Source organism: Saccoglossus kowalevskii, chromosome 6, assembly GCF_978046115.1.
Source record: "Saccoglossus kowalevskii chromosome 6, keSacKowa6.1, whole genome shotgun sequence".
NCBI classification, from domain to species: domain Eukaryota; kingdom Metazoa; phylum Hemichordata; class Enteropneusta; family Harrimaniidae; genus Saccoglossus; species Saccoglossus kowalevskii.
This window is the reverse complement of record NC_140646.1, coordinates 13,720,099-13,737,330: the sequence shown is the minus strand read 5'-3', so window position 1 is coordinate 13,737,330 and position 17,232 is coordinate 13,720,099. Positions and strand designations below refer to the sequence as shown.

Genomic DNA, 17,232 nt, shown 5'->3' with positions numbered 1-17,232 from the left:
AAACTTGTATTATTGGGTACACATATTGTGCCAACAAAGATTTTGTTATTTTGCTATGCATATTAAGTGGCTACTTTGCATAATTACATAATACACTGATTTCAACATATTTCATTGACATCCTGAAACAGTCATCAGGTTAATTACCATGCTGGTGTATGCTAATTTCATATGCAATTTAAACTTCTGATATTATACTTCAGGTCATCAAAAATATGCCCTTTTAGTGCACAGGTTGCCATGGAAAATTTACAAGATATTTGATATTTTGGTGTCAATATGTAGATTACAAGATATCTCTGAAGTGCAATAGTTAAAGAAATATTTTGAGCGTGTGAAAACCTGCAGTGAATTGTCTCACAAATGACTAAACATTCAATTGCAGAATTCATACTGTGTGTGCTCAATAACATAGACAACTAAAAACTTGACTACAAGTTTATATCCCATAAAACGTTTTACTATTATATACCGTAACATGCTACACTTCTAACATTACAACAGATACACAAAATGAATCATATTTTGTCAATTATCTGCCTACATAAGTGTATTACTTTGCATAATTATTAATTTTTATAAAAATGTAAATTTATCTTTTCATGGTTTGGGCAAACCCTGTATCCCAGATTACAATTTACATTTACCAATTGTTGAAGGCAATATTAACATATTTACCTTGACAATTTTCAGCCCCATGCTGCGTTTGTTCTCCATAACTAAAGGTATATTATCACTGTCTTCAATGTTCCACAGTCTGACTGTTTTATCCCGAGATCCAGAGAGGATCCACTTCATATCTGCACTAATATCAACACCACATACCCAATCCATGTGACCCTGCAACAACAAGTATTATGTAGATTCAATTGACCATTTTTCGTTGACTGTGAGAATCACGCGTTATGCGTGAAATCAAACGTAAAAACAGGACAAACAAAGGTCATAGCGTCGTTCTGTCGACAAACATCGCGTGGGATTCGACAAACACGAAAATATTTTGGGGACATTTCCATGTTCAGTAATGTGCTGTACACATTTGATGATAGACAATTTTGATTAAGTAATGGTATTCGAAAGCAATATTCCTCTGTTGAAGATCGGCTGGTCGATGTGAGCTACGAAATAAAGAAACTCGAATTTCAAAATCAAATCGTTCGATTTTTGCAGCAGACGTTCGACGCGCGTCTTACGCGAGATCTCGCAATTGTACGGAAAATCATCTATTGAGGCAGCTGATTGCTTCATATAATCATTCAAGATGTGATCTGATTAAAAATCGATTATAGATAAAGATCTGGTTGTTTTTAATAAAAACTTTTAATTTTTAAAGCATGTGTTATTTTCATCAATAATTTTTAATTATTCAATGTTCACCTATTAAGACAGATTACTCTGCACAGATTAAATATGTGGCTATTTTGATAGCAAGTAAAATCTAGCTCTAAACCTCAAGCTAAATGGCACTGTAACCACATGTGCTATAAATGGCACTGTAAGCACATGTGCTATAAATAGAGCATGGTATGGTATACATATTCATTTTAGAGCATAAGTAGTGTTAGCTTCACTTGAAATTCTGATGCTCAGATTGTAATGTGAGCTGCAGTGTGCCCTCTGACATACAGTCGTTTGTGATTTTTGTAAGCAAAAAAATTAATAATTAAATGTTAATTTGAACTTCAATGATTAAACATCGCATAGCAGTATTCTAAGTTTGATTTGTCAAGCATAGGGGGTGTTCGATAATTTGGGTTAGCAATTTTTAGAGGACTCTAAGTGGCATTTATGTACACCTAAATTAATAAATTCATGTCTTTACAATTACGATATGTTACAAATTCTTTTTCAAGAAAAAGTCAATCTTTATTTCTATAAATTACACATTTTGATTGTGTCAATGACGCATCAAAAATCACTATTACCAGATATGTCATTTTAATCCCCTTGCATCAGTGATGCGTCAAAATGGCTTAGCTGCATTTCTCAGTGAAGACATAACATTTATCAGAATAACATAACACTGGATATTGATGCATGAGGACTTCATTGGACAGACATTACAGTAGAAGTTTTCATTGATTAGTAGGTTTTCTGAGATTTATGGAATACTCACTTTTAATGACAGTTTCAAGATACAAGAGTCTGCATCCCACACGGCAGCTGTCTGATCATATGAACCAGATACTAATAATGAACCTAAAAAAAACAAGCCATGCATGGCACAGTCCCCGTTAGTTATCAAATTTAAGATATATAGTTTTGTTTATAGTGATATATCTGGAATATAACTATGTCAGGAATATAATTTTTTAACATTAAAATGATTGACATTTGTGTCTGGTCTTCAAACAAGTACTTGTCCATATTGAGAGATATTGCTCTGGAACAGCATTCAAAATCAGCCATTTTGAATACATGTATATATATAACAAGATGTATAACGAATATATAAAATTTGAATATATAATCAGTCAAAGCATTTAAGAGATATGGCTCTAGAAGCCCATTCATTAAAACAAAATGGCCGTCAGACATCCATTCTGAAAAATAAATGATGTGCATCAGGAACCTGTAATATCTAATATATGTTTCAAGTCCATCCAGAAATGCCAGAAATGCTTGATATTTTATGATTTTTTAGCACAAACATGGCCACCATTTGGCCATTTTGAATAGGATCGTCAAACCAATATATCTGTCCATCTATGACATAATGTATAATGAATATTTGAAATTTGAATATAATCAGTGAAAGCAATTCAGAGATATGGCACGAGAACCACATTCATTAAAACATAATGGCTGCCAGTTGGCCATTTTTAATCTTATCTGAAAAACAAAATTATTTGCATCAAGGTCCCATAATGTCTAATGTATATACCAAGTTTGAACAAAATCCATCTGTAAACAGCCGAGAAATGCTTGATTTTTAATATTTTTTAGCACAAAAATGGCCGCCATTCGGCCATCTTAAATCAGATCGTGAAACAAAATGATGTGCATCAAGGTCCCATAATGTCTAATGTATATACTAAATTTGAACAAAATCCATCTGTAAACAGCCAAGAAATGCTTAATTTTTAGGATTTTTTAGCACAAAAATGGCCGCCATTCGGCCATCTTGAATCAGATTGTAAAACAAAATGATGTGCATCAAGGTCCTATAACGTCCAATGTATATACAAGGTTTGAACAAAATCCATCTGTAAACAGCTGAAAAATGTTTGATTTTGATGATTTTTAGCACAAAAATGGCCGCCATTCGGCCATCTTGAATCAGATTGTGAAACAAATTGACGTGCATATGTATAATATCATGTATGATGTATGTGTGAAGTTTGATTGTGATTGGTCCAGGCATTTCTAAGATACAGGTCCAGACGCACGCACGCACGGACACACATAGGTCAAAACATAAGTCCCCGTTTTTGGATTGCGTCCGAATGGGGACTAAAAAAACAATCACCTTTGGTTCACACTATTCTGGTTTCTAATCAACAGAACAATGAACTCTGGTTCACACTGTTCTGGTTCCTAATCAAAAACCATCCACTCTGGTTCACACTGTTCTGGTTCATAATAAAAAACAATCAACTTTGGTTCACACTGTTTTGGTTTCTAATCAAGAGAACAATCAACTCTGGTTCACACTGTTCTAGTTCCTAATCAACAGAACAATCAACTCTGGTTCACACTGTTATGGTTTCTAATCAACAGAACAATCAATTCTGGTTCACACTGTTATGGTTTCTTATCAACAGAACAATCAATTCTGGTTTACACTATTTTGGCTCATAATAAAAAAAAAAACATTCAACTCTGATTCACACTGTTCTAGTTCCTAATCAACAGAACAATCAACTCTGGTTCACACTGTTATGGTTTCTAATCAACAGAACAATCAATTCTGGTTCACACTGTTATGGTTTCTTATCAACAGAACAATCAATTCTGGTTTACACTATTTTAGCTCATAATAAAAAAACAAACATTCAACTCTGATTCACACTGTTCTGGTTCATAATAAAAAACAATCAACTCTGGTTCACATTGTTCTTGTTTCCAATAAAAAACAACTCTGGTTCACACTGTTCTGGTTCATAATAAAAAAAACAATCAACCCTGGTTCACACTGTTTTGGTTTCTAATAAAAAAAACATTCAACTCTGGTTCATGCTGTTCTGGTTTCTAATCAACATAACAATCAACTCTGGTTCACACTGTTCTTGTTTCTAATAAAAAAAAAAACATTCAACTCTGGTTCACACTGTTGTGGTCCATAATCAAAAATCAATCAAGTCTGGTTCACACTGTTTTGGTTTCTAATAAAAAGAACAATTATTGCTCCTATTAACAGCACAATCTACTCTGATTCTTTGATTTATGTATGATTCCTACTCTGGATAGAACTCTGGGTCATAATAAAGAGAACTCACCATCTTGACTGAACTGACATGAACTAATTGATCCTTCATGTCCTTTGTTTAAGGTAACTGGTCCTTCAGATCTGAACATGCCAGTTGATATATCCCACATTTGTAATTGTTTATCCCAGGATCCGGTACAAAGACGTCTCTCATCTTTACTAAAACAGCATGTTGATATCACGTTAATGTGACTCCTGTTGGGAAAGTGATCAATTAATTATAATCTGTTACCATCAGTAAATATGCCTACAATGATAATACAATTGTTGAACAGGAGGGTTCAGGTGTGGCGGCTGTTGGTATCCGCATTTTTTGAGGAATAATTTGCGAGAGTTGTTTACTGATGTGTTGTATACAATGAAATTAATTTGTACCAGGGGTAATAAGAAACCACAATTTGGTGAAATGAAAAATGTTAATAATTTGAAATATTTGCACACATGTTAAAAGTACATGTATTAAGCTTTCTTGTGGGACCTGAAATGTTTTACAAATGCATTAATGGCAGTATCTGTTTTGTTAATATTTCACCAATTACATGTAGTTGCTTCACTTGAATTATTTTGTACAAGAATGAGCTATCAATCTGAGTTGTTTTGCAATTTCATGTAATTGAACATGATAGAACATGTCTCAGAACAGAAATATTTTATAACACATTATAACACATATTATGTATATGCCAAGTTGAGGCATAATGATCATGTGGCCAAAAAGATGAAATTTAAATAATAACTTCTCGCTAAGACTGTGAATAAAAACTAAATAAAAAAAATATTCTTAGTGAAAATATCAAGAAAATACTAAGTACTAATAATATAACGAATAATGAGCTTATTTCTAAAGTGAATTAGGTAATGGTTATATAGAGAAATGAAAAAAATCATGCTCGACATGCTCTTGGAGGTAGAAGGCTTAACTTAAAATATCCAAGTATGATAAGATATGATAAAAACAAATTAAGTTATTGTAACCACAATAGTTGTACGACAACAACAATGACAAGGATAGTCATTTTCATCTCATATACCTTTTCTTCATCAAAGTGACAGCGAAGGTGAAAATAAATTAGCAAAATAAACTTACCTGAGAGTAACAGTGACATTATGACTTATTGTATCCCAAATTTTTGTTGTTTTATCCATAGATGTAGTACATACTCGTTCATCATTTGGTGAAAATGAACAACTAGCAATTGTACTCTTGTGGTGATCTGATGGGATTGAATCAGAATATCATGACTTTATTAATATAAGCATCACTAGTCAATGTTTTAACATACCCGGTATATATAAGAGTATTGGAGCATCACTGGCATGTCTTGAGTCCGAATCAAATGTACCAAAATATCTGTATTATTAGAAGGGAAATTCGAACCAATCCTGACAAGCTGATGTTTTCTGTTTTTACTGAAGCAAATCATTAACCAGGTACTTTAAAGGAATCCCCACCAAAACAAGTTTTGCTTCAAATCCATGCATGTGTCAGTGAGAAATCTATAACTTTTGTAGGGGGAGTGCGGTTGGTTGGGGGTGCACCAGTGAAATGCACCACGTACAACTGAATAAGGAAATACATTTATCACACATGTATACCAACAATTATTGTTATCGCATCCATGTAATTACCATAAATTTACCGCAAATATGCTACAAGTAACCAATTCACATGAGTTAGCAGCAAACTCCTTGCTACTATCGTAATATTTATTGCAACAAGTATGTGGCTACAGACAAACTCCAAGCAAACTATATGTACCTTACAAAGTAACATTTATTGCAGCTATAAGTACATGTACACAATTTAAGATAAAATTTATTTAGATGTGTACTAGTCACAACTACTATTATAGATATATTCCAAAACAACCCAGTGAGACAGATATGTTTTTTTATTACATGTAATATAATGAGCAAAATACATAAAACCAAAAAAAATATCATCATATTAAATTTGTCTCTAGCCAAACGAGAAGCAAATAAAGAAAACAAAAATAAAAAAAAACATCATCATATTGAATGTTTTTTTAGCCCAATGAGAAGCAAAATAAATAAAACCAAAAAAAACATCATCATATTACTTTTTTTTTCATGACAAGAAGCAAAATTATTCTTATTTTGGACAATCAGCTCCATGTATACCAGCTGTTCTAACAAAGTATATCTATGCGATAAATGTGCATGTACAGTAAGTATATAAGTATGGATCTATAATAAAGCACATGGGGCACTTCTGTTAACACAGATTTATTTGCTGTGTATATATTTTATTGTAAACAGTGAATCTTTAAAACATATGTTCCACTCAACTCAACTAATGGCAAACTCATAGAAATTTGAATGATATTTTATTTTTTTAATGCTGCTGGCCGGCATATGGCTCTGAGTGTGTTACAGTTCCAAGCCATATGGCATGGTTTTTAAGTTGTCAATTAATTCAAGCCACTTATATGTATGTATATCTTCCGGTAGTATTTTGTATTAATCAGAAAATTATTCTAGCATTTTTGAGTGAACAATGAAAAGGTTTTTTTTTATTAGAGGTATCACCCAGAGGTTTCGCTAAGTACTGGAGTAGGCGGCTAGATCTGGAAAGTAGGCTCTGCCAAAATGTGACACTTTTTTTATAGGTTGCAGATTTAAAAAATACAAAGTACGGTATCCAACTGAACAAGTAGACAGCTGTCTGCCAGTATCTGCCTCTTTAACAAAATCTTTATATCAACATTGTCAACTGAAAGGATTAAATAAATTTAACATGTATAACCTTGCCTGTGGTAAATTTATAATTACTCAGCAATAAATGAAAATAATTTAGCCTGCGTGTATCAAATTAATAAAAAAAATCGTAAATAATTGTTATTGCAATTTTAAAATTTTCAGTCAATTTTTGGGGTATTTTGGAAGACATAACCACAAAATAAAAAATGCCCCAAAAATAGGAGGGAGGGGGTGAAGTCAGGTATAGGAGCAAAGTCGGACACGCATGATACTGTTATCTTGGATTTTTGTCTGCTAATTTGTTGTCTATCGATTTAAATATTGTACTTGTCTTGATTAAGATTGCCAGTGTACAAAACATTGTGAATAGATTTAGTACATTATTTGTGAAATTTTGAGGTTTGGTGATGTACAGTCACTTATATGCATTTCCTGGTCTCTCCTAAGCTTCAATTTCCCAACATGTGTATTCTATTGTAGTTGTGTATTACTGTATTTGTCTGTAGTGTTTTGGAGCAATTTGAACTAATAAATTTAAAAGTAATATAGAGCAGGTTGATGTGGTCACAATATATGGTTATCTGCTTTTGTCTTGAAAATATTGTATGCTCTATTAAACACAGCACATCACCCCTGTCATGTGTACATTGTGAGCGTATGCGATTACACTACCGGTAATTACCGGTATTCATTATTCAAAATTTGCATAAGGTATGATGCAATTTACATGCATTCTTTTTAGTTGGCACATACAGTACAAAATATGAATATAATACACTGACATATGTACCAGTATTATAATAGAGGTAATATTAAATACAACTACTATAATCTTACTTGTTCTATGATGAATAAGAGAGCCATCTTTAGCATTCCAGACATTCAATGCGTAGTCCAAATCCGATCCAGATACCACATATTTACCATTATTTGAAAACTTACAACAGGTAACAATACCATCATGGTGTCCTTGCCACTACAAATAATAGTAACAATACAATGGCATATTAATTATTATGTCACACATTTTTAGCAAGTTTGAACATGATCAGTCATGACAGAGTTCAGAGATATGGCAACAGTATACATTTACAAAAAAAAATCGCTGCCAAAGAACTATTTTGAATAATTAATATTGTACAGATTTTTACCCAAAACTAATCAAATCTGCGCATTAGTTCAGAGCATCTATGTGCCACGTTTCATCAAAATCCAATGAGTGGTTCTTTAGATATCAGTGGAAATATCATGGAACAGCTAAAAATTACTTAATTATCATGCAAATTAGATAATTAATATGCATGGATTTTTACCAAAACCTAATCAAATCTGCGCATTGGCCCACAGCATCTACGCACCAAGTTTCATCAAAAATCAATGTATGGTTCTTAAGATATCAGTGAAACAGACACACAAACAGACAGACACAGACACAGACAGACACACAGACAGACAGACAGACAGACACACTAACTGCAAAGACTCGCTTTTTGTGCTTTGCACACGAGAATCAAAAAGCTAAAAAGAACAACATAGTATTAACCAGTTGTTGCTCATTCAAAAAAAAGGCTATACTGTATTTGTTCTTAGTAGCATATTATCTCGCATAAATTAGAGAAATAGATACAATTAGAATGATTCAGTATGCAACTATTGCAATTTTCAGTTTATATATACTTCTGCTTATGTTCAAAAGAAATCAACCCTGGTAGGTACTCCACTGTAAAACAGTCACGAGCAAATTCTTATATGCTTTCCCAGCCAATAAAAGTGGCAGATCAGTCTTAAATCATTCAACAGATGAAGAACAGGAAACAAAATGTATATTAAAAGTGTAAACAATGTACATTTAGATAAAGGTGTTCATGATTACAAAGTGCAATCCCAATGATAGATATTGAATTAATCAATGAACTTTGTGCAGTATTAATGATCTATTTCACTAACTCACTATTGTACAATGGATAACACAGCAGTGCTGTTTGTGTCTTTTTTTTCATGTGAATTATTTACTATGGCCATTCCGCCTTTAATTAATCAGGGGCTGCTTTTGTTGAAATGCATGACAGGGTTCTAGAGAAAAGTACTCTCAAATCAATATCAAATAAATCAAAATTAGTGTTTTCGTTAACTTTATTATCTTTAAGTAAAAAAAAAATATATATATATATATATATATATATATATATATATATATATATATATATACACACATGTACATGTGTATATATAATATTGGAAATATTGGAATGACTAATTTGCATTGAATTAAGGGGATTGATAGTGGATAGCATCAACCAATGTGATCACAGTAAATCATAGTTACTAATAATTAAATAAACAATTATCAGCTACATACATGTAATTAGACTATTCATTGATGAATATACAATGAATAATTTGTAATTAGACAATTCATTAATGAATGTACAATTAACAATTACATAATATGTAATCAGCCAACTGACTGATTGATAAATATACAATTACTAATAATACAAAATATGTTAATTAGACAATTCATTAAATGAATATACATATAATAATAAAAACAAATAAATTTTCAAGTAAACTCGCTCTATAAGGTGAAAATTGTCCCAAGATATGATTACTGCACCAAACTAAATGCCAATTGCATAAATGAGTCAAAATATCAAAATCTGCCACCGACATCAACACCAATAGTTTATTTTACTTTCATTTTAGTTCTCTAGGGATAGTTTTATTTTCAGATTAAATTTGTTCTTTTACCACATACTTCAAGTAACGGGTATATGCAATGTATTATCGCCAAGCTCAGACAAATCACATTCTTGCTATCTGCATTCCACAACACTGTGTTCAATATAAACATATATTTCTAATAGCTAATTTGCATCTCTGTTAGACACATCAGAAAAGTATATAGTTATGCAATCTGATTAAAAATAAGATCTTTGTTTGGGGTTGCTACATTTTTTTAACAAGCCTTTTAATTACTATCGATAGTTGAAGTTTTTTGTCTGACTAGTAAAAAAAATAAATCATCACAAGTCACTGTTAATTAATGCCTAAGATAAAACAATATGAACAAAAAGCAAGATGGGTGGAAGTCATCGTATATATCTGATCCCAAATTGAAAAGTTATGGACATGTATTGCTACATGCATAATATAGGTCAATAAAAAATTTGTAACAAACTGGAAATTTCCATCTGCAGGGGAGAACTGTTAAACAATTGATTGTAAAGAATGGGTTGAATAGACATGAATAGAAATGCTTTTACACAGTTGGTCATTCAAGAAAAGATAAATGAAACAATTGCTGATTGACTTTAAGAGCCATGTAAATTTCTATATTGTGGGCTCATACACAATAGCTATACAATTTTTTCACATACGATTCCATTCTATCTTGTGCGTGTTTCAGAAATGGACACCGGGCCCCTATTCATCTCAATCTTTTAATAAAATTGGATAGGCGAATCACTGTTCATGTGACTAGACAAAGTATTTGTAAATGTAATTCAGTTTGAATACTTTATAGAACAAGCCATGCATGGCACAGTCCCTGTTAGTTATCAAATTTAAGATATATGTATAGTTTTGTTTGTAGTAATATAGTTGGAACATAAACCTGCCAGAAGTATGGATCCAGAAGATGATGCTTGATTTTGATGATTTTTTAACATTAACATGATTGACATCTTGTATCTGATCATCAAAAGAGTATTTGTCCATATTGAAAAATATTGCTCTGGAACAGCATTAATTAAAACAAAATGGCCACCAGTCGGCCATTTTGAATACATCTATATAATTATAACATAATGTAAAACGAATATATAAAATTAGAACATAATCAATCAAAGCATATCAGAGATATGGCTCTAGAAGTGCATTCATTTAAAAAAAATGGCCACCAGTCAGCCATTTTTAATCCGATCTGAAAAATAAAATGACGTGCATCAGGAACCTATAATCTCTAATGTATGTACCAAGTTTGAACAAAATCCATACATAAACGCCAAGATCCAGTTCTGGAATGCCAGAAATGCTTGATTTTTGATGGTTTTTTTAGCACAAAAATTACTGCCATTTGACCATTTTGAATCAGATAGTCAAACTAATATGTCTATGTCATGATGTATAATGAGTATATAAAATTTTATCATAATCAGTCAAAGCATGGCAGTGATATGCAGTGTTCGAAATTAACGGCGGTCCGTCGGCCTCACGCCGACAGTGGGTGTAAAGGGCCTAGAGCTGTGAAAGACCATCAGTCCTTGTGACCGACCATGAATTTATATTTAAAACAAGCAGCCTATCGGCTGAGATAGCTCCGCTGTTAGAAATGCACATTTCAATTAAAGAACTGAAGACATCATCAGAAAATGAACAATATGTATAGTATCAAAGCAATCGGACTTACAGTTTTTAACAAGAAGTCGAAACTTTCTACCAAAAATGACCAAAATATTCACCAAAATTAGAGAATTGAAGATATCATCACGAAATGAACAAATCTGAGAAAGGTCCACATGTAGTACCTATATATGTAATATCAAAGCAATCGGACTTGTGGTTTTTAACAAGAAGTCGAAAATATCACTTTTTACCAAAAATTACAAAAATATTCACCAAAATTAGAGAATTGAAGATATCATCACAAAATGAACAAATCTGAGAGAGGTCCACATGTAGTACCTATATATGTAGTATCAAAGCAATTGGACTTGCGGTTTTTAACAAGAAGTCGAAAATATCACTTTTTACCAAAAATGATAAAAATATTCACCAAAATTAGAGAATTAAAGATATCATTACAAAATGAACAATTCTGAAAGAGGTCCACATGTAGTACTTATATATGTAATATCAAAGCAATTGCACTTGCGGTTTTTAACAAGAAGTCGAAAATATCACTTTTTACTAAAAATGACAAAAATATTCACCAAAATTAGAGAATTAAAGATATCATTACAAAATGAACAAATCTGAGAGAGGTCCACATGTAGTACCTATATATGTAATATCAAAGCAATTGCACTTGCGGTTTTTAACAAGAAGTCGAAAATATCACTTTTTACCAAAAATGACAAAAATATTCACCAAAATTAGAGAATTAAAGATATCATTACAAAATGAACAAATCTGAGAGAGGTCCACATGTAGTACCTATATATGTAATATCAAAGCAATTGCACTTGCGGTTTTTAACAAGAAGTCGAAAATATCACTTTTTACCAAAAATGACAAAAATATTCACCAAAATTAGAGAATTGAAGATATCAACATGAAATGAACAAACCTAAGAGAGGTCTACCCAAGGTACATATACACCAAGTATCAAAACATTCAGGCTTGTAGTTTTCAAGAAGAAGTCGAAAAAGTAAAACATTGACACAGACGACGGTCGACGGTGACGACGGACAATCACTCATATGATAAGCTCTGCTCGACAAAGTCGACAGCGGAGCTAAAAAAACGTTCCATTATTTAGTATGATTATAAGACCAAATATATAATAAATATCGATAGTACCGGTAACTCGAGAATTGTTTCAAAATTGCGTTTTCTTGCACGTTTGATCAACAAATGGCATCACTCATCGACCTACATGTAGGCATAAGAGTCATAATTCAAGCTTGCCGAATGATCGCGAAATGCGCCAAACGTGGAAACTGTAACAAACGATCTGATTGGTTGTAGGCCGATCAAGCCTCCGATTCAAACAAATAGAATTCGCGCTTTCATTTTATGTTCTGCTATCTTTGATTTGCATCAAACACGCTGATATCAATAGTTGCAGAGTTACGTCTACATCGAAGTATGTGGCGATATTTAAACTGCCAGGAGCCTGCTGCTAAACGTGTGAAAACTACACAAGGAAGGCGTGACAAACAGCAAGAATACGAACGGTCTAGGCGTAAACCACGCACAATCCAAGTTAGCTGGCAGGCGGAGTTCAAAGACTGGTTACTTTTTGATAACAACAAGGCGATGTATTGCCGGCCTTGTCGAGGATCCTACGGTCAGCTGTCGGTTAGTAAGATTGTGAACACGATGCAAAATACATGTCAGATTCAGAGTCGGCCAGTGATCATGTTTTTTCTGAAGATTTTGATGAGTTTTGTGACGATGAAAGAAATGATGATGACCTCTTTGAGGCTACAGATAATATATCTGATTAATTAGTAAATAAAGGTTTTGCAATTGCAAGCTTGTATTATCCGTTTAGTCTTTGTTTGTTAAATATCAGGGCCTACAGTTAGCTCGAAGGACCTACAGTTTTAATTTGACATAGGTCCTTCGGGCCTGTAATGATTTTCAGTTAATTTCGAACACTGGTGATATGGCACTAGAACTGCATTCATTAAAATACAAGCCATGCATGGCACAGTCCCAGTTAGTTATCAAATTTAAGATATATAGTTTTGTTTATAGTAATATAGCTGGAATATAACTATGACAGGAATATGGTTTTTTAACATTAAAATGATTGACAGTTGTATCTGATTGTCAAACAAGTACATGTCCCTATAAATCTCAATTTGAGAGATATTGCTCTGGAACAGCATTCAAAATCAGCCATTTTGATTACATGTATATATATAACGTATAACGAATATATAAAATTTAAATATAATAAGTCAAAGCATTTAAGAGATATGGCTCTAGAAGCCCAATCATTAAAACAAAATGGCCCCCAGTCAGGCATTTTGAATCCAATCTGAAAAATAAAATGACGAGCATCAGGAACCCGTAATGTCTAATGTACATGTATGTACCAAGTTTGAACGAAATCCACCCATAAATGCTTGATATTTGATGATTTTTTAGCACAAAAATGACCACCATTCGGCCATTTTGAATAGGATAGTCAAACCAATATATCTGTTTATCTATGACATGATGTATAATGAATATTTAAAATTTGAAAATATTATCAGTCAAAACAAGTCGGAGATATAGGTCTAGAAGCCCATTCATTAAAACAAAATGGCTGCCAGACAGCCATTTTGAATCCGATCTGAAAAATAAATGATGTGCATCAGGAACCTGTAATGTCTAATATATGTACCAAGTTTGAACGAAATCCATCCATAAATGCCAGAAATGCTTAATATTTGATGATTGTTTAGCACAAAAAAGGCCACCATTTGGCCATTTTGAATAGGATTGTCAAACCAGTATATCTGTCTATCTATGACATGATGTATAATGAATATTTAAAATTTGAACATAATCAGTGAAAGCAAGTCAGAGATATGGCACGAGAACCACATTCATTAATACAAAATGGCCGCCAGTCGGCCATTTTGAATCTTATCTGAAAAACAAAATTATTTGCATCAAGGTCCCATAATGTCTAATGTATATACCAAGTTTGAACAAAATCCATCTGTAAACAGCCAAGAAATGCTTAATTTTGATGATTTTTAGCACAAAAATGGCCGCCATTCGGCCATCTTGAATCAGATCGTGAAACAAATTGACGTGCATATGTATAATATCATGTATGATGTATGTGTGAAGTTTGATTGTGATTGGTCCAGGCATTTCTAAGATACAGGCACGCACGCACGCACACATGCACGCACGCACACACGGAGGTCAAAACATAAGTCCCTGTTTTCGGACTGCGTCCGAACGGGGACTAAAAATGGCCACCAGTCGGTCATTTTGAATACATCTACATATCTATAACATGATGTGAAACGAATATATATAAAATTTGATCATAATCAGTCAAAGCATGGTAGAGATATGGCACTAAAACTGCATTCATTAAAACAAAATTTTAAATTGGTCCGAAAAATAAAATTATGTTCATCAAGGTACCATAATGTCCAACGTATGTACCAAGTTTGAACAAAAACCATCGATGAATGCTTGATTTTGACGATTTCACAAAAATGGCCACCATGCGGCCATCTTGAATCAGGTCATGAAACAAATTTTTGTGCATATGTATAATATTATATATGATGTATGTGTGAAGTTTGATTGTGATTGGTCCAGGCATGTCTAAGACTCAGGTCTGGCCGCACACACACATGCATGGACGCACACAGGTCAAAACATAAGTCCACGTTTTCGGACTGCGTAAGAGTTGGTCTCCAGTATTGTAATCATGTGCAAGTTTGTTAGTTATGGTGTTACCGAATGACACTTTTTTTAACAATACTTCATGACTGAAATTTAAGGCACATACTTTAATGAGAATGAAGACTAAGTCAAACATGAGTGCCAAACATACAATGTATGTTTGTGAATGTATACTACTTGGAGTGTCAGTTAAAGTTTACTCACACATATTATCGTAATATGCATCTCAGGAGGAAATTGTGTCATACTTTTGCAACCAGACTCACTCGTGTTATCCTAAATGATCTATGTAAATTTTTTGACAATGAACATTTACTACAACCTTTGGAAATAAACATAGGTGTGTATCATGATGTATGCGACAAAAATATGATAAATAATACATTTTCAAAAAAAAAAATATCTGCCAGTCGGCCATTTTGATCTGGCTACAAAATGAATCATGAACAAATGTATGTATGTACCAAATTGAAATGAAAATGACAAAGCATGTCCAAGATACCACATTTCCAAAAAAAAAGATGGCTGCCAGTCAGCCATCTTTGATCTTATTATAAATAATGTAATGATCCAGAACAAAAATCTTATTTCAATCAGATTGGTAGTTATGTGCTAAGCCATTGGTAACAATGGCTAAAAACAGGAGTTTATGAATAATGAGCTTGTGAGGGTGCTATGACATGGCAAAATTAGTAGGAAATGTATTACCAACTAAAGTAACAATGTGACAAACATGGGTAATACTGTTAGCAATTAAAGTAACAATGTTATCAACTAAAGTAATAATGTTACAAACTAAAGTACTGGTAATACTGCTACTAACTAAAGTACATGTAGTAATAAAACTTACTAAGGTATAATACTGTTATCATCTAAATTAACAATGTTACCAACTAAGGTATTACTGTTACATGTACCAAATAAGAAATTAAGTGACCAACTAAGGTATTACATGTACTGCTACCAACTAAAGTAATAATATTACAAGCTTTTCATTTGATTGTTTTTTTTTAAATTTTGCTTCCTGATATTTAAAAAAAATGTTTCGATGTCTTTGATTCAAATTTCTGCAGCTGTGCTAATTAGGAATAAGGACACATCCAGCATTCCAAACACATTTCCAGTAATTTGCATATTTATTTATACCATCAAATAACGCCACATTGTGAAAAGTGATATACAGTAGTGACACACAGTCAGCTTTATACCCACTTACCAATATCTTGGCAGTTTCCACATCCCACATTGTCACAGTTTTATCCCATGATGATGACACAAATTTTGTATTATCGTGTTTCATACTACAAGATGTAACAAATCTAGCATGTCCTTCATATGTTTGTACAGGTTTACCACTTTCTATATCCTGAAATGTACAAATTAATAAACAAATTGAACACATTCATCTCAATTATAGACGTAACACAATGCACATGTATATGTATGGATGTGTTCTTGGATAAATGTGGTGGATTGAATGTGTTGGAATTAGGCAGAGGGTTCTCCGAACCCGCCTATTCACATAGTTCATACCCACCATAGACTCTGGTCAGTCAAAATGACTATTTTGAACTGTAGGCATTAATCAGTGATTCTGCCGGTGACAGAGAAATAGAATCTAGGTCAGGGGAAGCCCCATGACCCCAAGATTCTCTGTCCCTTACGTCACGAACCACGTGACCGAGGCCATATGGCAGCACCATTAACGGCTGTACAATCACTCTGGTTCCTTTCTCTCCGCCTCGAGGACTTAGACCAACGGAGTCTATGGTGGGTATGAACTATGTGAATAGGCGGGTTCCGAGAACCCTCTGCCTAAATTCACTACGTTCAATTACCCAGCATAGACTCCGGTCAATCAAAATGACTATTTTGAACTATAGGCAGAGTCAGACGCTGATAGGTGGCAGGTTTTCCGAGCAAACAGAAAATGATGAAAGTGATTTCCCAGTCAGGGATGAAACAAACTACAATAAACTCAACACCTTCGT

At 33.1% G+C, this 17,232-nt stretch overlaps 1 protein-coding gene across 1 annotated transcript in view; it reads right to left on the bottom strand.

Moving 5' to 3' along the window:
• LOC100373873 (WD repeat-containing protein 88-like) overlaps positions 1–17,232 on the bottom strand; it is a 30,516-nt gene that overhangs the window by 1,611 nt on the left and 11,673 nt on the right. Inside the window, exons 3-8 of the mRNA XM_085500067.1 lie at positions 16,458–16,607; positions 7,988–8,126; positions 5,517–5,643; positions 4,440–4,624; positions 2,117–2,199; positions 679–840 (exon numbers count right to left, since the gene is read on the bottom strand). Of these exons, the coding sequence (XP_085356193.1) occupies positions 679–840; positions 2,117–2,199; positions 4,440–4,624; positions 5,517–5,643; positions 7,988–8,126; positions 16,458–16,607 (846 nt within the window). The remainder of the gene's footprint in view (positions 1–678; positions 841–2,116; positions 2,200–4,439; positions 4,625–5,516; positions 5,644–7,987; positions 8,127–16,457; positions 16,608–17,232) is intronic.